The sequence below is a fragment of the Genypterus blacodes genome, unplaced genomic scaffold, assembly GCF_046128005.1.
Source record: "Genypterus blacodes isolate CSIRO-AG114 ecotype Tasmania unplaced genomic scaffold, CSIRO-AGI_Gbla_v1 ptg000204l_1, whole genome shotgun sequence".
Lineage (NCBI taxonomy): Eukaryota > Metazoa > Chordata > Actinopteri > Ophidiiformes > Ophidiidae > Genypterus > Genypterus blacodes.
Genome location: NW_027467003.1, coordinates 6,115 through 33,712, shown reverse-complemented (window position 1 = coordinate 33,712; position 27,598 = coordinate 6,115). Strand labels below are relative to the sequence as shown.

General features: G+C 46.3%; 1 protein-coding gene across 1 annotated transcript; it reads right to left on the bottom strand.

Moving 5' to 3' along the window:
• On the bottom strand, window positions 1-27,598 carry cnih3 (cornichon family AMPA receptor auxiliary protein 3). The gene is made up of 6 exons (XM_076169490.1): window positions 27,521-27,598; window positions 18,999-19,067; window positions 14,281-14,328; window positions 2,144-2,256; window positions 207-350; window positions 1-28 (listed from the first exon to the last, which is right to left on the bottom strand). The coding sequence occupies exons 1-6, from the start codon at window positions 27,596-27,598 to the stop codon at window positions 1-3; spliced, it is 480 nt and encodes a 159-aa protein (XP_076025605.1).

Sequence of the window (27,598 nt, the reverse complement as noted above, 5' to 3'; positions counted from 1 at the left end):
TTAGAGGGATATTTCCAGGTTCCACACACTGCAGCACCCACATGACACATGGAACAAGAATCCGGAATGATTAATCACATGGTTATCAGTGACATTCTGTGCATTATCATAAACACAAACAGGAGTAATAAGTCACACGCTAGTTTGACGTTATTAAAGTAAGCAAGATGATGTAATCCCATCGTCCCCGTCCCGCCCCGGCTCACCAATAGAGATAGTAGAAGAAGGAGAGAACGAAGAAGGACAGCTTGCACCAGGCCTCCTTCAGACAGAACTTGAGCGTGTCGCCGTTCATCACGGACGCCGGGTCGTAGAGCAGCTCCTTGGTGTCCGTGGGGCTGTGGAAGTACCTGCCACAGAGGGCAAAGACCACACCGCGGGTAGTTCACCCGTTCCACACCCCAGTGCGGGGGGAAGGGAAGGAAGGAGGGAAGGATGGAAGGATCGGATGGAGGCAAGGAGGGGAGATGATGGGAGGAAATGGGGGAGGAGATGGTACGATGAGTTACGTGGACGCCATCATGCAGTAGACATGGTGGGAACAGGAAGTGAAAGGTTTGGTTGGATTTAGGCTGAGAAATGACCCGAAATTCCCCTTAATTTAACCCTAAAGCCAAGACAAATCAATCAGCTTCTTCAATGAGCTTACTGGTTCTGGGATAATGAATGGTTAATGCATGTATGTACTAACTACATGTTCTTTAATGTTCAGCGGTTCACAATAGCGGAGATGATTGTTCACGATTGTTCATAAATAATGTAGGACGTACTTTCGGGGACAATCCATGTGTGTGTGTGGTCAGAGGATGAATCATGCATGTATGACATCATTCAATAATGTATGCGTGCCGATGCAGCTACGAGTGTGACACAGGGAGTTTTGTAATGAGGCGTTGGAGTTGTAATTCCCATGTATTTCCGCGGGAAACATACATGCACATATGAGCGGTAGGAGAACGATGAAGAGGAACAACACCAATCGTTTCCGGGACGACGCAAAGAAAAGCTAGTGGTGATTATGAACAACAGCACTACAAAGATATCTGAACACATCTAACCCACACACACACACACACACACACACACACACACACACACACACACACACACACACACACACACACACACACACACACACACACACACACACACACACACACACAGAGGGAGTTTCAGCTGGCAGCCGAGGCGTTTTACAGCTCACATGGTCGGCCTGAGTTTACCCAAAGCACCCACACATAAGACTCAATATTGCTATTAATTAGTCTTATAATCACAGAAATCAGGGTGAATTATTGCTCTTTTCATGCAGCTACTTCAGTGATGACTGCAGTTACTCTCAAGCTACAGATGGAAGCGAGGGAAGCGCATGAAAAGCTCCCAGAGTGTGTTGAGCCACGCAGGCCGCATTTAGAAGCAGTCAGACAAAACATCTGAGCAGCATTGATGCAGCCTCGCTCATTACTGCATCAATAATTTAAACCCCTTAAAGGGAGACATTTTTAATGATTTACTTTGGAAACTTGAATACATTTTCTATTTGTGTTCCCGCACTTAAAGGAGACAAGTTCATCCAGTTTCCATCATCTTATGTTCCTTTGCTTCCTTGATTTAACAGGCAAACACACACACACACACACACATCGACTTCTACCCTCCCCTGCTGCAGCGCCGTGTGAAATCAGGCCGTTTTAGGTACACACACACACACACACACACACCTCTACAGTATATACTGCTGTAATCACGCATCCCAGAATCCTCTCTGTTGATCCAGCTCCCCTCCCTCCCTCCCTCCCTCCCTCCCTCCCCCCCTCACTCTCCTCTGAATCACCTTGTCAATATCAGAGCTTCCTTCTATCACTCACTCTCCCTCTGGCCTCAACATGTGTCTGTCTAACCTCTTGTTATCTCTCTCCCCCCCCTCTCTCTCTCCCTCTTTCTGCATCTCTCCATCTCTCTCCTTCCTTGTCTTCTAATCTTTCAGCTGTGAGGGAAGCAGCATCTGTAGCCAACGGGCATCTGGAACAATCTTCAATTAATGAGATAGCGGGATGATTCCTCTCCTCTCCCCTCTCCTCTCCTCTCCTCTCCTCTCCTCTCCTCTCCCCTCCTCTCCCAGTAGGATGGATTGGATAGTTACCTCCACGTGTTGTAGAAGAGCAGCGGGATGTTGAGGCCCACAGTTAGCCACTCCTGGGCACACAGGAACATGATGCAGAAGAGTCCATGGATGGAGTACTCTGGCAGCACCAACTACAGGGGAGGGGAGGGGAAGTGAGGGAGAGGAAGACGATGAGGATGAGTCAGAAGAGAGGGGGGGAAAGGGGAGGGGCGGCGGAGGCGGAGGGGAGAGGGGTTTGATTGATTAGTCCGATTTTAATCAGTGATAAAAAGCCAAGCAACTTCATAATCATGACAACAGGCGTGTGTGTGTGTGTGTGTGGTGGGAGGGGGGGATCCAGGCTCCTTGCCAGCAGGAACACATGCCAAACTCTCGGCTCTTCATCTTCATCTATCATCTCCCTTATAAGTCTTTATTAGACTTTATTATTCTGTGCAGAATAATATTACATTTTAAGTGCAGAGTCATGCATCAGCTGGATGTCATCGGGCCGTTTGGAAAGGAAACGCTCCATTAAAGCAGCTGAATCACTTGTTCAGGTTAATCAATAGGTAAATCCAATAAGTGCTTTTTGTAAATACACCAATCAACCCCTGACCTGTAAGCTGGTGAGAGAAGAGCAGAGCCTGATCCATAACCTGCCTCATCATCTATTACTTCATCTGAGTAAAAAGGTTTCCATTGATGTTGACGTCGATGTAATTGTTGTGTTTACGTGACATTTGAACAAAATCCATTTACAGGCTTCATCAGAGTATAATCAATATTATCTTCTGCCCGCAAACTGAATCATGACTGTCACCCAGCTTGATCAATACCAAGGCACAGATACTTAGATTTGATTTTCTGATTGATATTTGTCTGAATATGATCATGAACGTTATGAAATGAGGCGAAGTTTGCTCCCATAATTCCTTCAACACACACACACACACACACACACACACACACACACACACACACACACACACACACACACACACACACACACACACACACACACACACACACACACACACACACACACACACACACACACACACACACACACACCTCGAGCGTCATCATTTGCATTCAAATCACGAGTCTGCATGAATTCCAAACGGCTGAATGTCTTCATCCAGATGGAGTTCAGCTCCATCGCGCTCCATCACTGCAGGGCCCTTTAAGCTTCAACAGAGCCTCCAGGCAAACAGTAAGGAGGAGAATATGTTTCATCAGCTTTCTCTTAAACAGACTTCATCTTCATCTCCTCCTCAGAGTGACTGAGGCCCGTAAGTTGATTGACAGACAATCGAACAACACGTATCAGATCATAACGTCGTGCTGTGACAGGTTTCGCTCTTCTCCTCGCAAATCAAAGTCAAAGACAAAACGTGATAAGCAATCATCTCATCCCTCAGATTCCTACGGTTTATCACAGGAATAGTCACGTTAACGCAAAAATGAAAACTTCACTCGGGCGGAGCTTTTAATGGGCGTTAGAAGTGATTTGTGAGGTAGATTGTCGAGCATAATGCTCCGCCGTCCATTTTGAAGCAGGTATAATTTATGCATTAAAAGCTGCCCTTTAGTGCACGGAAGTGAGGCGCAGCTTTAGCATATTCAATGGAACCCAGTGACAAAATAAAGTACTTATGTCCACTTACATCCACACTTTGTGATGAGAGGGGATGGATCATTTTCCATATGTGTTTAGAGATATTACGTCTTTTCTGTGCTTAACCACTTAACACCAAAGTTAGGAACCAAGTTAGAAGTGACACATCCAAGGCAAGTCACAAGTCCTAAACCTTCAAGTTCAGGTCCAAATTCTAAGTCTTAATTTGGTGGAAGGTATTAAGTCTTTCTAAGTCAAAAGGCTGGAGTCCAAGTGACGTCAAAAGTCCAGTTGCATGTCAGCATATGAATGTAAACAGCACAAACCAGCTGCTAAAATATTTACTTGGCCTCTTTGGCGCTTTAAGAGTCGGCCAGCAGCCAATCGTCTGCCTCTCAGCGCCTTCAAACAATCAGATTGCGAGTTTGGAACTGCCTGGCGTGCAAAAAAAACCCCAAACACCTGAAAAACACAAAAGGGCGGAGATGTAGCTCATATTTAACGCCTTTCACAAAGCAGCACCACTTCACTGCTCGTGCAATATTTACATCGCTGCTCAGGCCCGACGCATTACGGCCACGTTCAGTTCAGAGGCACCTGGAGGTCTGGAACATTAACGTAAAGAGCCCGGTGTTCACGATGCATTATTCAGACGGCTGACACGCCTCCTAATAACAGAAAAACACATTTTCACACAGTCGCTCTGCAACAGCGGGAGACGAGGAAACTGCTGCTGAAGACAAAAGAAACAAAGTATATGATTTGCTTTCACACATGCAGCAGCAGTGGACACACACACACACACACACACACACACACACACACACACACACACACACACACACACACACACACACACACACACACACACACACACACACACACACACACACACACACACACACACACACACCCTGCCAAAGACCTAAAGCCCCATAAACAACAAACAGAGTCACACAGAGCTTTACATTACACATTATCTGTAGCCTGGTTTGGAATCCCCCTGTGTGTGTGTGGGGGGGATGAGAGGCGTCACAGGAAAAAGCACAAACGAGTCTCGACGCTCCACCGTGCCGAACAATCACGCCACCCGAATTACAAGAAGCTTCATTGTGTTCATCTGCAAACATGAAGAATGTGTCGGGGAAAAACAGGCGCACGGCCCCAAGTCGCCTTATTAAAGAGGTAAGATGGATTTAAGGGGAGTTCCGGGCTCGGTGACTGAGGCTCATTACACTGAAAGTAAAGTATGAAGTATTCCACTGCACTCGTTAACCCTCCAACCATCTGACCTAAGAAGGAATTTCACGGTTCACTCATATAAAATGTGTTTGTCTCCGGGGCAGGATGTGAAACACACACAAACATGTACACTGGCAACCTATAGACCACACACACACACACACACACAGGGATTTCAAAATTACCAACAAATGCTAATTATTAACAGTGATTAAGCTGCAGGAAAATTTCGGCTTCATTAACTTTTTGTGTACTGTAAACACACTTGCTGTATTGTACACACACACTGTACAAGAGGTATGTTTGTCTGTGCTTGTGTGTGTGTGTGTGTGTGTGTGTGTGCGTGTGTGTATGTGTGTGTATTGGCGCATATGCATTCAATTTCCATGCAAATGAGTGACAATCTAGTTTCTTCTTTACTTACAAAGTCTCATGCAGAGATGATGAGTGTGTGTGTGTGTGTGTGTGTGTTGACTGAGGGACCCATCTGGGACTAAGTTGGCAGGGACTAAGTTGGCAGGGACTGAAGCGCCGTTTCTCTGGCCGTGGTGCCTGGGGGGGGCCACCTTTACACACATCTGATCCTCCCAGCAGCTCTTGTGTGGCCTTGCATTGTACAGAGAGAATTCCTTATCAACCAAATTCCATCTGTGCAGTGTCTCACATGAACCAGTTTCCGGTAGCAACCACCTTTTGCATCATCTTCCTCCCTACTAACTGATGCACAATTTCATCTACCTTCACTTTTCTGGAAACGTCTTTGCTGTGTGTTCACTTTTCCCTCTCATTAGCTCGATGTCAGGGTGAACAGCAGCCAGACCTCTTATTGCAAATCACCATTCAATATTGTAAATGAAAGCTGTGGACCAAGTGGAGCCTGACAGCGCCGCCTCCACCCGGGCCTCAAACTCTCCAGGTCCAATTACCGAGGCAACTCTCCATGGAGCGGACTCACTTCACGCTGAAAAAGGTGCTGGAGAGCTTTTCAAATGCGACTCTCCAGGCTGTCGTTCCTGCTCCAAGGTTAACACGGCTAACGCTTCAAACTAATGAGCAAAATAAATAAATAGAGGGAATGAAGGAGAGGGAAGCAGAGGATTGAGAGCAGCAGCCTCACAGCCTTCATCACCTTGCCACAGTCACACTGAGTCTGGGTTTGTCACCTGGTCCTGCTGCTTGCAGAGCAGCCGCGCATTAGCGCCGCTGAGCAGGTATGAGGCCACGAACCCTCACAAGGCGGCGTGGCGTGGCAGGGAAGTCGGATGCTGAGATTTACCCGTTTGATGAATTCTCAGACTTTGATTTCTATGACTGGCAGTTCTGAGAGACGAAGCTGTGTTCAAAACTCTGCAGAGTAAACAATGATGTGCTCGTCTGAAGTCGGCTTTCATCACTGCTGCCTCCGTCCTTACAGCCGGTGTACTGTAGCTGAACGGGTATCAATGTCAAACACCAGACAGGAGCCCTGGGGGGTCGTAACCCCAAAGCAGGAGCGTGTAGCCGCGATCGTGTGTTATCTTTACCAAACAGAAATGCATATCCCACAGCTACTATGGCGTCTCTCCACCGCAGCATCACTGGACCACTGAGTGTCACGTCACACTGCTCACACGGGCCAAGCAGGTAGAGCCACCTGCCAGAACCACATGAATATTTAACCAAAATGACCCCAAGGTGATCAAAATACATATATTATACCCCGCGTTCTCCTACATTGTGAATTTAAATCAGTCAGTCAGTCAATTCTCAGTCATGAGAGGAAGACGTTTGGAGGGAACGAAACAGAAACGTGCCAGTAGTGTGTACCAGTAAGTACAGGCCTGCTTCAAGCACTGGTTGTTGACCAGCTGCACCAACCGTTCGCCAAAAGCCAACACAGGTTGCCAAACTGGCTAGCAAAAACCTGAATCATTCATGTGCATCTGTCATGTGGACGGCAAACACACTGTATCCTCCACAGTCATCCCTCCTAGCGCCTCACACTCTCCTCCTTTTAGTTTATCCACATCCGCGCTTCATTTGCAGTGTAGCCGCCACGTTCGTTTTAGCTGCAGCAATTTCTCTCCTCCACTGCCTGAGATCAAAAAAACTGCCCAATTACCGACTCAACCCCCTTTCAGAACAGGCAACTGTAATTAAGTTCAGCAAAAAATAATTGTACATATTTTACAACCTTTAAATGATTCATATTCCTCTGAGATGCGGTGCTGCAGGAATCTATGTGGTTCACTCAGCTGTTCAAACAGAATTCAGATGAAACAAAGGCACAAACAGATGGGCTTTACTAGGTGGAGGACCGACCTCACACAGCGTCTCTATTACACGAATGTAGGTCAGTCTGAAATTGGACTTGCTTGAACTGAAATCTGATTTTTCTTGCAGGTGAAACGGTCACAATATTTGACACCATTGACGTAAACTTCAACAAAACTAGAGTGGAGCTATTTCAACTTAAAATACATTGACAATAACATTTACGAAGTCTAGTCATATGGATCTACAGACAACGATGTAGAAGGACAATACGGTCCCTACAGGAAATGAGCAAACTAATCATAATTATAGTGTATTGAATGAATGGATCAATGTTAGCCGTTCAATTATAAACCAATCAACATTTTGGAAAGGTTTTACCACTACACTCAATGTCTGCTGGCAGTCCTTCCCCAGCGTTTGAAACACCCGTCTGCCTCGAGCTGCAACATCAAAGGCTCCTCTCATTCAGCTTAAACAAACTGGGCTCACGTCCGCGCTCAGAATTGACTGTGCGGGCGGCCACCATCTCACCCAGAGTGCAGGAATGATAGGCATGAAATTGGAAGACTTCTTTTTGGAATTGAGTTGGCGACCTTCTTATTCTGCGAGAGGAAGTGGGGACAGCTGCCCGGAGACACAGTGGGGGGTGGAGGGGGTCAAAAAGTGTAACAAAGTAACGTTTCAGTTTTCAGATTTCAGTCTTCTGGTAAATTTCTGTGTTATGAAATCTTGATGTTTTATACTAAACACGTCAGTAAACGTTAAGCCATTCAGTTGATTAGTCACTTTATTTAAATGGAGGGTTTTGATCTGGTCTCTCACACACTCCCGTTCAGCTGCAGCTCTGATTTCCATTATTTGTTATTGCAAACAACATAAACCCCAAACTCAAGTTCAGATTGTAAACGGCTCAGACCTTCTTCCAATGCATTACTTGGGTCGGTTTGGGCGGTGACGGTTCAGAAAAGCCCAACCGGCACATGTAAATTACAGTAATTAAAAGGAGGCAATATTCTTTCCAAGAGCCCAGAATTCCTTGCTGCTCCTCTGCCCGTGCCTTCCCACGGCTGCGGTGCTGAACGCTGTTCAAATTTTCCGAGCAATTGCTTCTGGAATGGAGCGACGGTGCAGCAGGAACACAACAACCCCTTCATCACTGAGCATCTTTGCCCCGAGCTGAAACACTATATGCCACCACCGTTATTATGTTTTTTATCTATTTAATTACCTTTATGAGACAAACTGACTCTACATCCCACCTCAACAGGAAAAACGAATAACTGAGACTCATGGATCCCTGCAGGGAAGTTATGTATACGCTGCTAAGGCCAACATAAGGTACGTAACAACATTATCTTAAGATGCTACGCATTTGGTGCCTTGCTGAGGGACACAAAACGTTAATTCCAAATGCCTACGTGGGGTTGTAACACCCCCACATGCGCACACACACACACACACACACACACATTAAAAACAGACAGACTGTGCCCATTTCCCAGTATAGAAACGGTTGCCTCTGTGAGTTTGGATGTGGAACTTGGCTGGGATTGAACAGCACACAGAAAACGCTCACACACACACAAACACACACATAAACACACACACACACACACACTGCCCGAGGACATGCATTCACCGTGGCAGTAAAATAAGCGGTGCTATATGCAGTGCAGCGTCTGTCTGAGGTGGGAGTCGGCTATTCAGACAGAGCGACGGCGAAGCTCAGACAGACACGGAGAGTCCTTCAGTCCAAACCAGACATGAAAGAGAGGAAGGAAAGACTGACGGCGATGGACGAGGTGATACGGAGAAGAAAGAGCGGAGATGAAAGGAGAAAGAAGAAGCAGCGGTAACTGTTTGCAGCCTGAGCTTTGTGAAGCAAATTGGATGTGTCATGGAAGGACTAGATTGGATCTGCAGTCCTCTCACTGTTTTTGAGTGCAATTGTCTCACACACACAGATGGAGGTATAGGATTTTAAGAATATGCTGTTCCATCATGCAAGAACGTCTTGGGAAGATGATTTAGGACAGTTTCAAGGCTAAAAGCCATAATTAGAATTGTCATTAGCCTCAGGGACTTTGTGAGAAACCAGGATCCTTCTTCAGTTCCGGCCCCAGGTCAGCGTTCAGGGACTGATGGGTCGAGCTCACAGGAACACAAAGGACAGAAGATTGTCAATCGATCTTTGGACAACCCTCACAATGAAACAAAAACGACCTTTCTACGTTTACCAGAAGCAATGCAGACAAAAATGTAATAATGAAACAACATTACAAGATCAGACAATCAAAATAATTGAATCTGCTCTGAGAAACGTACAGCAAAGTAAAGTACAAGGTAATGGATTGGTATTCCGGAACATACAGAAAGTACCTTGGTCCCTCCATCGCATCGACCCTTCTACTCTAGATGGTTCCAGGTAAAGCAGCTCTTAATTCACTTATAAACCTTTGATAAGGTAAGGAAGGATGTATTACCTCATCGTTCTAATGCCTGAGGGCCACATCAGCAAATGTTTGGTCAACCCTGATATAACACTTAGTCTGAGCAACGTCCAGAAGAGCCGGATCAGCGGACCTGAGAGACCGTTTGGATTGAATATGGGGTCAATAGTTCACAGATATAGACTGGAGCCTGATTATTGAGAGCCTCGTGTGTGAGGAAGAGGATTCTGATCCGACAGCAAAGCGAGTTCTACGTTTCCTGTGACAACTGGGGTATTTTCAATTCAATTACAGTCAAAATGAAGTCGTACCTCATTTTGCTGGGGATCCCGTAGAAGCCCTAGGAGGTCCCCACAAACCACTTACACAGTCACTGAACTGAGTGATTGGTGCTGATTATACATTTACAGCAAAACACAAATGTTCTTATTGAGCGACACCGACTGCTACACCGTCTCCACATCTCTCTCTCTCTCACACACACACACACACGCAGAGGTATATCATCCCACAAACAGAGACAACATCTGTGTAGTGCCACCAGCTTGTGTGTAGTTGTCAAACTTCACAGACTTCTATCAAACCATGGAGGACAGGTCCTCTGTGGCCCCCCTGGATCAAGACAACACACTTCACACAAACAACACAACACAACACCTGCACGCCCAGCTGCTGCTCTATGCATTTGCCGCGTGTGTGAGAATAAAAGAGGTAACAACAGGAGGAGGATGACAGACTTAGTGAAGGAGATGTGGAGATGGATGTGACGGGCATGATGGACACGGTAAATGAAAGAAAGAGAGGATGTGCGGAGAGAGAGAGAGGGAAGAAACTTCAAAAGTGCAGCTCCTGCTTTGAAGAGACACAGTGTCCCATCAGCCACGGGGGCGGCCTGCAGCTCTGCCACGTCCTCCGCTCTGATAGGCTGAGAGAGGAGCGGGGAGCTACCTTCACCTTGACATTCATCAGTGAGGTGGAGGAAGAAAGGGATGAAGAAAAGCAAGGAAAAATATGGAAATGGCACAAAAAATAAAAATTTAGCTCTTTATTCTGAATACAAAGTGGACTCAGTCAACACACACACACACACACACGTCACTCATTCACACCTTGAGAGAGCCTTTAAATGGCGTTTGGCCAAGGAGCGAGTCTTCATTATGGATGATAAACAACTGACCGTGTAAGAAAGGTCCCACTCCTCCCTGTCGTATTTTGTCTATAGTAACAGTTGCAGAACATAGATTAGAGATGCTACACACTCCACACAAGAGCACCTGATAGGATTACATATCTATTACACTGAAGCATGATTTCCTCCTGCTGCATTTACACAACAGAGGAAGCGTCTTTGTGTGCAGCAGATAAAAAGCTGTACATTCAAACACAAAACTCCAGAGTGCAACTCCACCCCAAATCACTTTCCAGGGCTATGATGAAGCCGCTGCGAGTGTGACAGAAGATAAAAGCTGCTTTTTTTTGGCACAATTTATCTTCAGAGAGCAGCAGACTTCTAGATTGTCTGGCTGCCTCCCATCTCTCACGTCTGTTTCGTCAAAAAGCGGATCGTATAAAAAGACTTCTATGTATGCAGAGAGCATATAATCCTGCACCAGCATACACTTCCTCCTTCCTCAACACCTCTCTTCCTCCCTCTCTTCCCTCATGTCCCCTTCTCCCTTCTTCCTCTCTCCCACAGCATCTCCCTTCGTCTCCCTCGCCTCCTCTCCCTCCTCCTCCTGCCTTTCACCAGCTTTCCCTCCGTCTCCCTCCCTCTCTACCCCTCTATTCTGGGTTTATTTGCATATAAGCCCTGATTATTCTGACTGATGGAGAATTTCACACTATTCCTGGGCGCAGAATCACACAGAAGACGCACACACACACACACACACACACACACACACACACACACTTTTCTCAGTGAGATAAGACTGGATTGCATTACTTTTCTCAGTCTGACAAGCTGCATAATTTTCGTTTTTCATCACGTGACACGCACATGCAAGTACATCTGTGTGTGCATACTGAGTGTATACATGCATTCCTCTACATATTCAATGCGTTCAGGACCGTCAAGGTTATTATTATTGGGTAAATTAACATTACGTGGTGAATTAATACTTCACAACACCATCAGGAGCAGCAAAGGTCACACAACAGATCCTTTACTTATATACTAACTCATATAAGCAATCAAGCAGTGCACAAACACACACTTTGTGCTTAGCAGAGACACACATCGCAGCTCATCGGGGCACAGCTCCTTCCCTGGCTGCTCTCTAATCTCCCTCTGATGTGAGGAGTGTGAAGATGGAAGGAGATATGAGTGTGATACAGGGGGTAAAAAGGACACACACACAGAGAAAAAAAAACAACACAAATACACACACACGGACCAATGAGAGAGGGGTGGGAGACGGCTGAATGCAAGCAGAAGTGTGTGAGGGAGTCACTTTGATGCAAAATCGTGAAAGGCAACCTACATTTGAGACAAAAGAAGAACACTTAGGACAAAGACAACAATGGAGAACCGAAAATATTCGCCAGCAAAAGGAAATGTGTTGAATTTAGGCTCGGGCTGAGGAGAAGAGATGGGAATCCCCGAGAATGCAAGGAAGAGCCTGGCACAAACAAGCGGTTTAAAAATAGTGCAGCGCAGGGATGAAACAGCTGTGATAAATGACCATGTGTGTGTGTGTGTGTGTGTCTGTGTGTGTGTGTGTGTGTTAGGCTGATGGTGAAAGTTGAAGCATGCAGCACATCTTTCTCTCTCTGCACAAGAAACGCTGTCACGTAAGGAACAGAACACACAGGAAAGCTCTGGGACAAGTTCAGGGGGGGGGCTTGATGTCGACGGGGCCGCCACCGCCGCCGACTTTAACGTCTCAGGTTTGATGACGAGGCAAAGAGTGAGCGCTGAAGATGGAGAGAGCGGTGAAAAAAAACAAATCCCCTCTGAAAGAAACTGTTTTTAGCATCTTTGTCCTCCATCGCCCACATGTTACTACACTTAGGAAAGGTGTGAGAGAGAGAGACAAGGAGGGGGAGAGAGAGAGAGAGAGAGAGAGAGAGAGAGAGAGAGAGAGAGAGAGAGAGAGAGAGAGAGAGAGAGAGAGAGAGAGAGAGAGAGAGACGAGGCAACCCAAAAATAAAAGGAGGAAGAGCACTAATGAGAACGCTCAGGTTTGCTCAGTAACTGTGACACTGCAATGGGCCATCGCTTCAAACCCGCAACACTGCACACTGAATGCATCCGATGAGTAACACACACACACACACACAGTAAAGAACATAGTATATCCCCTTAAGCTATTGTTGTCTGCATGGGCTTGCAGCTGTCCAACACCCATTGAGAACAAAAATTGGATGGCACATAGCCACATGCCTGCCTCTGTGTGTGTGTGTGTGTGTGTGTGTGTGTGTGTGTGTGTGTGTGTGTGCGTGTGTGTGTGTGTGATAAACAATAAAATACGTATGCTTACATAAAAATTACAGCCAAATTATTTAACCAAATCAAAGCTCCAGCTGGAACAATCTGTAGCGTTTGGTAGTGTGTGTGTGTGTGTGTGTGTGTATGTGGAAAAAGAGTGATTGTGTTGTGTTTATTATTATCAACCAATTGAGGAGTGAGGTAATGTTTGCGTGGGCAGAGTCTACAGAAGCTTGAGCGCGGCCCGGCGTGACCTCACCAGTGAGGACGAGCTGATGAAGACGGGTGAAGAAGAACTGAAAGGTGTATTTTGTGAGGCAACACAAATCTATCCGCCTGTCATTGTCTGTGGAATTGCTGCCTGTTTTGATGATGTATTGATCTGCTCACAGGCTGGACTCTTATCAGGCCGGTGTGTGTGTTATTGGGAAATCATTTGTAATGGAGAGAAATATTGATCCGGCTGCTTTAATGGTTAGAACATTCACTCATTCTTAAACCGTGCTGTTGTGCCTCTGCAGCCTCCTCTGATGATGTTGTTGTCATACGTTAGGTCACAGCTGTGGGGACGATGCATCTGTGTGTATGTATGTGTGCGCAGGGGGGACTGTTAGTGTGTGTGGTCGTGTGTGTTCACGCGTGTTTGTTTTTGCATCTGCACAAGTACTGTAGGGAGAACGTTCTCCCCGGGGCTCGATGGAGAATCCCTGAGGGGCCTCGATCTGACAACACCAATAACCAAGATCAGCTGTTCAACCAATGAACCTCCAGCGTACACACACATACACACACACAAATCATGAATACACAGTGTGAGTTTCAGAGTGATGGAGACAAACAGATGTCACGCTTAAGCCGGGAGGAGGCCTCTTCTCATCCTCATACTAAGTCCTAAAGGCACGCACACGCACGCACGCGCACACACACACACACACACACACACACACACACACACACACACACACACACACACACACACACACACACACACACACACACACACACACACACACACACACACACACACTTTGGAATCCAACATGAGGCAGCAATAGAGGAATGCTTTCCAGCTGGCAATGCTAACCAGGCTTCTGACAAACTCGTTTCCTCTTTGTGAAGTTCAAACTAATCAAACATGGAGAGTTACACAAATAGAGTCTACTCGTTCCCTGCTTACCTTCCTCAGCAGGTTGCAGATCCTCTCAATGTTTCTCAGTCTCTCCCTCTGTATGGGAACATGGAAAAGAGGGAGTTTAGCATTTCAGAGTTAACAGTTATCAGTTTGTTATTGGGTTGCTTGGTACACACTGGCAAGAGAGACAAGACATAAGTCAAGTTTCATATTAGGTTTCTTGGATTCTCTAAGTATTAAACACACTTTCAGTCCAACAAATAAAAGTTCAACCTTGGCACCGTGTGAAGCTGCACCTCAGTATCTAAGTGTTGTGTTGCTGTTTGTATAATCAGCTGTAAAAATGCTTACACACTGCTGACTATGCGGCCACTTAACTGTGGCTCTTAACAACGTCATCAAATATTAACAAAGATGCAACGTGGACGTGACTGGCAGCTCTGTCCATTCCATTGGGGGGTGGGGGGGTCGATGCAGAGAACCATGGGTGGTTATAAAAGGCAGTATGATCTGCTAGCGGTGGCGGACGCTCATTCTGATTTGATCTTAGCTGCCTCTAAGCTGGCTGCAGTCGTCTCAGCACAGAGTCTCCTTGGTGACTGGAGCATCAAAGCCGGCGTGACTGCAAGAACAACAAAACACTCATAGGCGCTGATATAAGTGGAGAGAAGATGCAGCTTTGTGCTTGTGAACGCACCGCTGATGACATGACCTCGTGCTCGCCGATGCTCCGATGAGTGTGATTCCCTATTTCACACTGTGTGCCGGGGCCAGCATCTGCATCTAAAGGAGAGGCTGCCGAGCATAGATTCATGCCCGCTGTGTTTGTTTTCTTTGCATATGTCCCTGCCTTTAATGCTGAGTGTTTGGCTGAGAGTAAACTTCTGCTCATTTAGAAGCAACTGTCCACAATCAAGTGACATAGAAAGTCCAAACTCTGTCCCGAACATACACTCATTCACTTATTCTCTTCCTACAATCGCTAACAGAACGCAGTGTGTTCAGCTTAATCAGTACAAAATCACATAGAAGTCCACAGTTACCCACGGTGTCCCACAGGGTCTGTGCTGGGCCCCCTCTTATTCATCCTCTTCCTCATTGCCCTGGGTGAAATCTTTCCGCTACCACGACATCCACATTGGATGTTATGCTGACGACGCACAGCTTTACCTCGCTGCCAAAACCAAACACTTGTTTATGAATTAAAAAGATGCACAACATAAGTGCAAACAATATTTAACAAAGCCTATGAGGCAGATCGCCTGTGCCCACACTGAGGCTGCACCGCATTTAGAAGCACAACAGTGTAACTCGAGCTGAAGTGCTAATAGACTGTGTGTGTGTGTGTGTGTGTGTGTGTGTGTGTGTGTATTCTTTGGAGAACTGCAGATAACTTTCCGCTTTAAAATGAGTCACTACATCTTTTAGGGTGGCCTCTAACAACTCCAGCACCATTCCGCTCTGTCTTGATTGCTATGTGCACAGTGTGTGTGAATGTGTGACTATACGCACACACACATCTGTCCCAGGTGAGTAAGTTGGTCTGGAGACATTTGTCCTGTGTCTGCAGGGTTCAGGCTTCTAAATTATTTGCTGAAATATGCATTGGAGGCGACATAAACACACTTATTTACAGACACATATTCTTTCTAGAAAACGTCTAATTGAGGCCTGTGAGCTAAATAATAAAGCTTGAGGTTCCTGGACAGAAGTCTGTGGAAACACGACTGTAACAGTGGGAACAGAGGGGAGGTGGAGGAAAGATAGAAAATAAGTGGTAGGAAGAGTGGTAATGAGGGTGACCATGGATTTGGTGTGTGTGTGTGACTGTGTGTGTGTGTGTGTGAGCTCCTATATTGCCTCCCGAACTATCAAAACTTCCACACTTTTATGTCTCATCTCCCCAAAATGGCTCATGGGACTTCACCTCATTTCAACAGAACATGAAGGCGTACGAATATTTCAGGAAGAAATATGGCATTTAATGTTTCATCATTTCAAGTCTGAGTCTGAACGCTGCTATAGACTCCAGGGGGAGAATAGATTTCCATAGACCTGGACTGCAACTCTTTCATGCTCTTCAAAATGGATTCAGACCCTCCCCTGTCCTTCCTGTAACCTCCACAGCTGCACACACATACATGTATGTACAAAAACACACTTAGAGGGACACACACACACACAAACACACACATCTCCACTGCTTATGTTTATGTCTGGCTGAGACCAAGTGGCTCATCAAGGACCAAACCAAAGCACTGCTCAACACAATCTCCTCTCTGGCCTTATTTCCTACCGGGTTTGGATGAGGACATGCAAGTATAATTCCACTTTGCATTTCCAAAAGCGGAACGTACGTGCGTGTGTGTGTGTCCCTGCACGCACACTTGCTACTGTCTACTCGTTAGCGAGCAATTAGGCCTGATGCCTCTTTGATATGTTATGTGGGGAGAACGCCTGATGAGCAAAGAGCGCCGCTGAACTGTGAACAGGAGAGGAGTCAAGAGGCGGAGTGTCTGGAAGAGGACCGGACCGGGCCGAATCAAACGTGACCGTGAGCGGAGGAGACAAGCGCCGAGCGAACGAAGGGATGACGACAGATGCCGCGCAAGCTGTCATCACTCCTGCTTGTGTCCTTGGCAGAATGTCAACGGATCTCAAATCAGTAACAGGTATTAATAAAACATCTGAATGCACCAATCGATTAAGGACTGAGTCCTGAAGAGCGGCTGTTGACATCCTCATCCTCATCCCCTGTGTGCATGTGTGTGTATCTGCAATGTGTGTGTGTGGGTTCACATATGACGAAAGCCACAACAACAAAACAGCAGATGTGCAGACTACGCTAGTGCTGAATAAGCCACGATGAGATGTTACTCCATTCCTGTCACTCACTCTCTCTCTCTCTCTCTCTCTCTCTCTCTCTCTCTCTCTCTCTCGCAGTCCATTTCTTTCTTGACCTTGTAAACATAATAGTGGTTCATCTTCCCGAGGCCGATGTGTCGATCCATATTTCATTGAAATCAGTTCATGACATTTGCTGCTGTATGACAAATGAACCACCGGAGGCTCAACACCTTCTGGCCAACCTGCTTTCCTTCTTTTCTTCTCAGCTCGAGTGCTTAAACACACTTCCAAACAGCTGAAAAGTACTCAGGGTAGTTGGAGTGAAATCAAACCAAATATGAATTTAGTTAAAACAGCACCAGGGGATGATGAAATATTAAACTGCTTATTTAATTTACATCTTAGGAAGGCATTTCCCAGAGTTCTGCAGGGATGCGGCAGCTGCACGCATGTCAGCACCTGCAAACACAATCAAGCACCTGCAAACCCTGACGTCGGTCCTGGAAAATCGCAGGAAACCGTTTAGTTTTCGAGGGAAAGACAAATTTTACTCCATTAGGACGATTTAAACAATGATATACTTTCCTCTATACTGTTTGTTTATGATTTATCAGTTTAGATCATGAGATGTGTGACGGGGCGTGAATTCTGTTTTGTATCAAGTGAAGGAACTATGAGTTGGCAAGAAGTGTGACAGCTAATTAGAAAGAGAGAGAGACAGAAAAGAGAGAGAATAGCTTTGTTTTGCTTTACTGTCAGTTCAATCTCGGGGGGCCTTTTGGAACTCTATAGGAGAATAGAGATATTAACTTTATGAAAACATCACGGATTGGCGATAGGATGGTGTTACATAACGACTGCAACCGATACCAGGAGTATCAGGGGCCTGCAAAGGGCAGCGGTGGCGGCTCATTTCCTGAAAGAAGCGAGAGGGCGAGAAGGTAAAGATGATAAAGGAAAGTGTGGCGAGCGAGAGAAGAAAGGAAACGTTAGCTGGAGCTTCTTCAGCCCGGATTCTTTGATATACTCTACATTGCATAATGATATGTAAATATGACACAATATGAAAGTGATACAGAGTGTGTGTGTGTGTGGGGGGGGGGAGGGAGAGGGGGTCTGATGCAATACCTCAGGAGTGTTGGAAAGTCCTTTCAAGCTAAATCACTCTTAGGAAATCCTCGTTCCAGAATCTCTCTCACTTCCTGTCTTTCTAGGTCTCTCACTATGGAACTCGTCTCCCTTCTGTCTTTGCCTCGTTCCCTCAGGATGTAAGGAAGTCGCTACTGCAGAACAGCCACGTATAAAGTCCACAGCTCTTCAGCCAAAGTCACCCCCGAAAGAAACTCCTACCTAACTGCTCCTGCTGTACCTCCATGCATTATTAACAGGGACAACTGAGAGAGTCGAAGCCCCAAAGACCCGAGGGAGAGAGATTTATCCTAAAACAACTTCACCAGGGGCGCCTTTCCCCCACAGCAGCTGGAGGTCATTTTTGTTTGCGATTGCTGTCGTGGCAACTTTAGAGAGTGACAGAGAGGACACGTCTGTCGGGGAGAAGGAGGTTTGAGAGATGAAATAGGTGTTCTGCATTAGAAAGACACACATTATGGTCAGATGGAGTCTTAACCTTTAGACGTTTGGATGAATGAACACTGATGTTTCTATACGTGAATGTTTTGGCTTTGGTCCAGCTTTTATTCTATGCTTCTTCTGAACCAGGGATGAGATGAACTTGATGAATACTTGATGCTTTGGCCTTAAGTTGTTTGATAGGGAGAGTATCCGCTCTTTAATTGAATATTAAAGGGGTGAGAGGGAGGATGGGGCACAGAGCTTTACTGTTACCTACTATAGATGTACAACATATACAGGGATCCAGAGAAACCAAAGTAAATACGCAGGAAACTCAAACCTACCGCATGGAGAGGATTTCCCTGATCGATTGGCACCTTGAAGTCGGCCTGGAGCTCATCGAAAGCTGTTATCTGAGGAGGAGGAGGGGGAGGACGAGGAGGAGAAGGAGGAGAAGGAGGAAGAGGGGGAGGAGGAGGAGAAAAAAGAAGAATGTTACAACGAAGCAGAATGCAAAGATTTATGAACCAAGCTTGGATGAAGAAAAACTATTCAGAACAATTTCAACTTTTTGTTTCATTCTTCTTGTCTCTCACTGTTTTAGCTGCGCATTAACAGCAGCAGTTCCTGTCTTAGATGAGAAAATGCATTTATGTGAGTGGTGTTTCCCTCTAAGCCTGAAGACCCTCTAAGGATGAAGACGCTCCACCTCGTCATCATAAAAGGCCGTTTGCGATGGGGAAAGTTGGAGCGCGGCCTCTTAGATCGACATACGTATCGGTTTCGTTTCAAAACGTTGGATTATGTAAGAGATTTATGAATCAGACCCTGTGGATTGGTATCATTTGATCCGTCCGCCCACGCAAAGGAAGCAATCACGCCACACTCACACTCTCCTCAGTCGATAACCATGTGTATGTCTCGGTGTGTGATGATGAGAACTAACTGGATTATCATCTGTGTGTTGCACCGACGACGTACATAAATTCTCTCCTCAAGCTGCACGAGAGAGAGAGCGAGAGAGAGAGAGAGAGAGAGAGAGAGTTTGTAATGCACACGGCGTGAGATTGTATATGTGAACGTGTGTGTTGTCGCTGTGTGGGGAATTAACATCAGAGGCAGAGGCAGAGGAAGAGGAAGAGGCCTGCACCGATCCCGGGTTATTTCCCTGGGCTCGCCCCCGCGCTGACAGCAGACGCTTTACATGTTATTTCCCCAGTGGATCCCAACCCAGTGATCCTGGCTCATTGCCTCTGTGTGTTACAGTGTATTAGCCCCCCTCTGGCTATTCCTCACGGGTGACATGAACACACACATACACTCCTAATGGGTGCACAACATCCACACATAACCGTATAGGGGGAGAGCCGGGTGTCTATTCGCTGCTGCACACAGAGCGATGACACCGACACACACACACAAGCACCCTAAACTGAGATAGGGTACATCGCAGGGGGAAGGCATGGCAGGAATTCATCTCCTATACATCCTTATGTGCACCACATGAGATGATGAAGGCTATAGAGTGGATTTTCTGCTGCCAGGCCATCATTTCCAAACAGACTAAGAGGGGAAATCCGATCAGAAGAGGAGCCAAACAGGAATGTGTGTCAAAGTGCGACTTCACTAAAAGACGCTGTGTCAAAGTGATGACTTTGACTTTTAGATTATTTTCTTTTTCTTTCCATCCACGTTGAGTGTTGATGTGGATTTGCTTTAACAGGAAGCTTTGAAGTCAAGGTTGGACCGGCATGAAGAGCGAAGGAACTGGCACCCTCTGCTGCGCTTGGCACACAGATCTCTACACAAACGCTGCACTTCAACACAGACTGTGGCTGCTGGTGGACCAACATGCCGCTGTGTGTGCTTGTGTGTGTGTGTGTGTGTGTGTGTTTGTGTGTGTGTGTAGGAAGAGAGAATCGAGATGGAAACAGAGTAGAACATTAAGATGCATGCAGTCTAATTTGTTTGTGTTTTGCTGAATATGTAAAGTCTTTTTGACACTTGGATCTGCATCCTGTCAAAAACATGCGGCGTCTCCATGCAGCTGCCGCCGCCGCGCCGCTGCCAGGCATTCATATGCAAATACCTACATTAAAAACAACAGCACAACAGCAATCAGAGGAACATCCATTCTAATGAGAAACACTAAGGTCCACTTCAATTATTCAAAGTCTCGCCTCAATTATTCATTGAGATTTTAAACCTCCGCAATCTGGGTTAATTTCTCGACAACCCCGAGACTCACGCTTTAGAGCACAATGCAAGCAAACAGCATGTAGTATGCGTGCAGCCAATTCACATCTGTACGGTTCAGGAGTGTATTCGTGCAGTGTGTCTGTTATCAGAGCGTTCACTGTCAGGAATGAGGCAAAGTTTGCAACACAGCATTCCCAATTTCCCCACAAGGAGCATTAAATTTTCATCGAATCTCCGGCTGAGAGTAAAATGCATGAGTGGGCGAGGGTGTTTTGTGACTTCAGTCTTTGTTATGGCTGCTTGTGCAATGCTGCGTGTGTCTGTAAGTGTGTGTGTGTGTGTGTGTGTGTGTGTGTGTGTGTGTGTGTGTGTGTGTGTGTCTGTGTGCATAATTCAGAAGTAGCTGATCAGATTCTGGATTTCGGAGCGAGACAGCACCAACTCCACATTTTGCCTTCAATCTCTAGAAAACGGCCAAGAAAAGTTCGTCTTAGTTCAACTGGACTTGCTGGTGAAGGCCTGAAGACATTTGCCTCTGCTTCAGTTCTGGCAGACTGGTTAACCAGGGAATACCCACCAGTCTGCCAGAAGTAAAGCCTTTACCATCAACCACTTGGAAACCATGAGCTGGATGACTGAGAACCTTCACAGACTAGAGACTAGACCAAAGTCTCATCCATCCTCTCAGTAATACGGACCATCATTATGAGGTGATCCAGCTCTGACTCTTCTTCTGGATCTGGTGGGCAGAAATGTGTGTTTTGGTGGATAAAATCGGAAAGGCCGACATTACAGGATGAGTTCTTCTTTACAATAACTTCAAAGCAACCAGCCAGCCCAGTTCATTGAAGGTCAGGGGGACACAATGGCAATGACTGCTTTTGCATGCAAGGAATCAATGTCATTCCTAAAGCACTTCATCATGCATTATGGAACATGTAAATGAGTTCATTCAGGAATTTGGGTATATTGGATTCAGGCTATCTGGGTTGTAGTGATGCCTGTTGTGGGTGAAGTTTGTGAGGGTCGTTCTTTGTTGTACTATAGGCAGGTGACAGGTGTTAGGAAGTTGAGGATTCCTGCTCCAGGAAAGATTCAACGTTTCCAACTCGCTGCTGATTTTCAAAGCGAGGAATGGAACCATTTTTTTCTTGCAACAACGCCTTAAGATTCTGGAGGCTCGTTGGAACACGGGTGTCCCCCCATCCTTCCTCCTCCTTCTTCCTCCTCCTCCTCCTCCTCACTTTTTAAAAATGCAACATCAAAACATCCTCTCTCCCTGCAGACTTCCCAGAGGACTCCGGCTGTCCTCCCAGACAACACGCTCCCATCAGAGCCGGCCTGTATCAGCGCTGCACACCTTGGCAGCAGGAGACAGCTGGAGAATACCCGATGTTAATAAACACAGTTAACCCCTTCAGTTTACTGTGAGTATGGGAAATGAAACAGGAGGTTCATCGCTCAGCGCTCTGCAGGCATGATTCAGCTGAGAGGAGAGGCTTTCATTCCAGAGCCGGGTGAGTCATCAGCATGAACTCCAACGTATTTGACCCTCGCACGTTCGTACAAAACCCTACAGGGATCACAGAGTTCCCAGGCCAGGAAACAATGCTGCAGAGACAATAATAGCATTTGTCCAAAAAAAAGAAAATCAATGGCTATGGGTCACATTACCATGGAAACATTGATCCCAGCACCACTTCTTTCCTCACACTGGTGTCAGATGCATGTCGACCTTTTTGACACGCGAGGCAATTTTGTGAGTGTTCACTTCCGCGTTTTCCACAAAGCGGCTGGAGGTTACGAAAAAGGCGACTCTGTGACCTCATCAATCACAATGATTGATGGGCACATACAAATATTGGTGGATCTGTTCACGGGAGGACTTTGACTCACAACTCAGTACTGAAGTTGAAGTCTTATTCAGGCTACATTGTTTACGTAAAGACGATATTCCTCTAGCTGAGGTCCTTCACCCACAGATACACAAACACACTCAGGATACTAAACTATCGGATACCTAGAGAGTGATTATGATCCTTACATTAATCTGAAAGTGAAAGATGTTCACCTGATGCAGCATCCAGGCATCTTTGGCTGGACCTCTAAAGAATGAATGAACCTACACACATCTATCTGTGCCGACTGATCACACCAACCAATAAATCATCAATACCTGTCTGCACTATGTTGTCCGTTGGGTATCGAGCAACTGGATTTTCAAGTCTCTTTACACGGAAGCAAAATCAAAGCAAATCCACGAGGTTAATGCTGTGTATCCTCACAATCAATTCCTTGTCAATCTCCATCTCTGTGCCCCATTGAGAACTGCGAGAAACAACCAAGACAAAGAGGAAGGAGCTAATTGATACGCTATCTGTCTGAAGTTAGGACTGATTCAAGGATCGGCAGTCTCTTGTTTGTTTGCTCAACTGCAACCGCAAACCGATAAGACTTGCTTGTCATTAAGCGAATTCACAGAAACAACAAAATGCAAATGTCTTGACAAGATAAGCTGGGAAGAAGGAGAGCGAAGGATACCGAAGGAGAAAGAGGGAGGAGGAGGAGGAGCTGGACGGAGAGGGGAGATCACCTTTATAATCTGACTGTGTATGTACTGTGCAAGTGGAACAATAGAAACAGCGGAGTCAGGATGATGGATGAGGAGCCGGCGGGGGTTAATGAACACGTGGATCGATGCCGAGCCGAAGCCCCGAAAACGCTGCTTCCATTAAGCCTCCGGGCACCTGGGTTGCCAGAAAGCCCTGTTGACTGTTTTTGCTTCGTGGTTAAGATTACAATCGCTCGTTTCGCGCTTTTGCATTTCTGAACGTCAGATGTCTTCCCAGGAACCCTTGATCACGTGACGGGACGCTCGCAACGTGCTACACACTATGTGAGTCGACGCTTTTGATGCTTTTCTAGGGACACCTCTGTTCTCACACATAGTGACAGGCCGCCGCCTCACTTTATCTGGGCCAAGCTCCAGTCGATCTTAATATGATCTGCCAAGGCTCTCTGAGCCGCTGATAACAACGCTGAGCTTAGCCGGGGAAACAAAATGAAAAAGTCTATTTGGAGTCGGAATCTCGCCTGCCACCTCGCTCTCTCTCCAACTCCCTCTCTCTCTCTCTCTGTCTCTGTCCCTCTCCGTCTCTCTCTGTCTCTCTCTGCCATCTCTTTCCAGTCCTATCGATCAGTCCTTCCTATCTGATGAGTGTGTGAGCGCAATTGTGCTCCCAAGAGAGAAAAAGTCTTCTACTTCTGGATTGAAATATCTCTAAAACATCTCAAATTAGAGACGGAAGCGACACATCATCCACATCATCAGCAGCTTTGTGTGTGTAATGCCTCATGAATTTCTGAGGAATAATAAGAAATGATGACAGAATATACTTTCCTCAAAATCATTTTCTTTTGGATAAGAAACAAAGTCAAGCTTGACCAATCTGAGATACCCAGGTTTGCTTCCAATTGAATTTAGGTTTCAATTTGCAAGAAAACTAGAAAACAAAAACAATTCCCTATGAAACATTCTAGGAGAAGGATAAAGTGGGACAGTGGAACAATGTACAATGGAACAGTACGGCAAATATGTGAGGAGAGGTGTTTCCAAATATGTCAGGGTATGAGCCAATCCTGAACTCATAAACACACCAAGTCGATTGAACACTTTGGTTCATCCTCCTGTGATGAAACCTAACTGTCATTAACCTTTTTTTCTGTGGCACCTATGAAGTAGCACAAATCTACTCTAGTCTGAATTCCCCACGAGCAGAATCTGTTCCCTCGCTCTCTCAGCTTCCCCTTCCCCTGCCCTTCCTCTTCTTTCACCTCCCACTCGGTGACCTCGTCCATCCCTTTCCTCCGGGCTCGACCGATCCAACACCGCCAGATCTCACAGATGTCGGAGGCGTCGCAAACTGAAGGCGAAGACGAAAGTGGAACAAACTGTTCCGGGCTACATGTGCCTCTTCGGTTGCAGAGTCTCCTCTCTGCGAGCTTCATCACCAAATGTCAACCTCTGATCCCCAGATAACCAGAGAACCAGAGAACCAGAGGCCCCCCTGTGGAAGAAGTCTCTTTGTTCCAAAACATCAGATCATCACAGAAACAGCAACAGACAAGGGTTAATCAGTGTGAACGATTACTCACATGACAACCCTGTTCAACCTGCCAATGTCCTGTACTTGTCAAAATCGCAGCGAGATGCTAAGTCGTGCTTGGTGAGGGAACTTCACGCTGAACCTTCAATAGCCACTCTGGTGTGTAAGTGTCCCTCAAGGCTCTTCAACGCTCTCACACCTCATCACACCTTGTTACGCTAAACGCTCAAAATATGACGACGGAATGGGAAACCCCCCTACCCCGAGTCAAATGGTATCAACTTGACATTTGCGGCGCCTTTGCCAGAGTTGGCGAACGATCCTCCGCATCACATCGGCACCATAGGGACGTTTCCCATCCGTCAGCTGGAGTGGCGTCTGGCTCACTCCGCTCTAACCGACACACTCGCAGAGCAGTTAGAGACGGTGGTTAACGCGGGGAGGAGAATCACTCAGCCGGCGAGCTCTGGGGAGGTCGCAGTTCACCTTGTATGTTAATTAAAATGGCTGGGTAATGGGACGCTCCAGTGGCCCCAGGGCGCCGTCGTACTCTGATGATGAACAGATTCTCTCACTCCTCACATCTGACTGGAAGTGATCTGCTAAGAGAAATATGTCAAGGCCATCTGTGAAATTCAATAATCACAAAGAGACACTTTACACCTCAGCCAAGGAGGATAAGAGATAAGAGTGGAGATCAGGCATGTTTCTCTGCGCCAAAATGGAACAAGTGATCAAAGTTGACTCTCTTACTTTGCCATCTTTACTGGCAAAGTAAATATGAGGTGATGGATTTTCCACAGGGGCATTTTTCAGAGTAAGAGCATTTTTGTTAAGTGCGATTTTACCACCAGGGTCACACAGTGTTCCAGTAAGTAAGCTGCCTCCTCTTGCAGGATGCTCACACTCAAATTCATCTCCCACACGGGGCACAGATTCCACATCCGAGATCCGGCCCTTCCTCATCTCTCAGCCTGTAATTACAACTCCTCGCCCCCCCCCCATTCCCCCCCACCCAACGAATCCAGGCACGGCAAGAAGACAGGAGTGATTAATGACGACGACGTATATTCCCAAATATCCTTCCCTACCTGAATGGTTTATCTGCGGAATGGGAGGCAACTCAACGTGGAGATAAGGAAGGTAAATACATGGGAGCTAATTGACCAGGAGGATCAGGATCGCGGTGTGACTGATTATAGCCAATTAATGACGGTGAATTAATGTCCACATGCAGCCATTCTTCATTCTCCTTCATACGTGAGCCCAGCGGTCACGTTACCTGCTGACAGGGCGGCTAATACGCTGCAGGGCCGCGTGCTTCATTAGTCATTTTGTTTCCCGTCGCCTTCTCTCTCTGGCCTCTTTAATAGCCTTTACCGCTTCTTACCTTCATTTTAAATGGGTTTGTTGTATTTATAGCTTTGTTTGAACCCTATTTTTGGGGAGAAAAGCTTCATTTGAGGTGTAAATCTGACCTTTTTTGGTTAGTTTCTTTAAAGCCAGAGGAGTTTCACCACGAGCTGATGTGGCTACCTGCCAACGTGGTCGATCGGCCCGACAGTTTTACTGCCACTGCCAGAGAATGTTCCAGCGTTTGGCAGGTGGCTGGCGGTAATGTGCAGCTCTGGCTCAGCTACAGGCGAACATAGTTACCCACGTTCCCATCTCACAGCCATATTCCTAATTATGTTTCCTCGCAGTATGGAGCCGGGGCTTATTATGCTGCGCGTTGCTGTGAGTGGAAATCAGTGGAGGAGGCATCTCCAGTGTTTTCTGCCATCTTAAGCAGAATGTAAAATAAAGCCTGGTGTGGTGTGGATTATTGCTGAAGCTTCACTTCCATTGATCACAATCCATTGTGAAGCTCGCCGTGTGTCAGATTGACATCACAGACATAATGGAAGGTGATGCTGTGTTCTCTGGCTGTCCAGGATGACTGAGAAAGATGTGGGCCCAGATTTGGATGAGAGGAATATTTACCAGCATCATTAATGGACAATCTTGATCATTTCTTTGGCCAAACTTCCCTTAAATCTAACGCCTCCTGGTACAAACAAGCATGAATCTAGATGGAAGTTCCTGCCAGACACATGGGCCACTGTCTGACAAAAAAGGCAGACAGACTATTAGCTGTAATTGCCAGAGGATCAGTCATCTCAAGTGTATAGGGTCTGTTGTTGTTCCCATGCAAAAAGCAGACCCAGGGCAATAAGCTGAAAGACCTGACCCAAATCTGTCTGTGCACGGGGCCTGGCATGATGGAGATGGAGCTCAGGGAGCAAATAATTAGATTATTCAAATATCATAATACAGTGGCTCATGGTGGCATAGCTGAGCAGCTGAGCAGAGGGATGATTAAAGGAGAGAGCCGAGCAGAGATGAGTGAGTGTGATGATACTGTAAGTGATCTGAAGGAAGAGAAACATGAATACAACACATTTTAGACGTGGTATAATGGTGCAAGTTGAATTGAAATTCACCAAGAAAGGCAATAATGCACAAAGAAGCACACACAAACATGTAATAGTGTCAAAATTGATCAAATTCGAGCTACTTACGTGCCATATCGCAAAGAAGATGAGGGACACACAGAGGACTAGAGACAGCATGTAGCAGAAGGCAGCGAAAGTGAACAT

Coding starts and splice junctions, on each gene's coding strand:
- cnih3 (XM_076169490.1), bottom strand. CDS start 27,598: ATGTTCACTTTCGCTGCCTTCTGCTACATGCTGTCTCTAGTCCTCTGT. Junction 19,068..27,520: donor TCTTCTTTGCGATATGGCAC/GTAAGTAGCTCG, acceptor CCTCCTCCTCAG/ATAACAGCTTTCGATGAGCT. Junction 29..206: donor TTCTTCTACTATCTCTATTG/GTGAGCCGGGGC, acceptor TGGGTGCTGCAG/TGTGTGGAACCTGGAAATAT.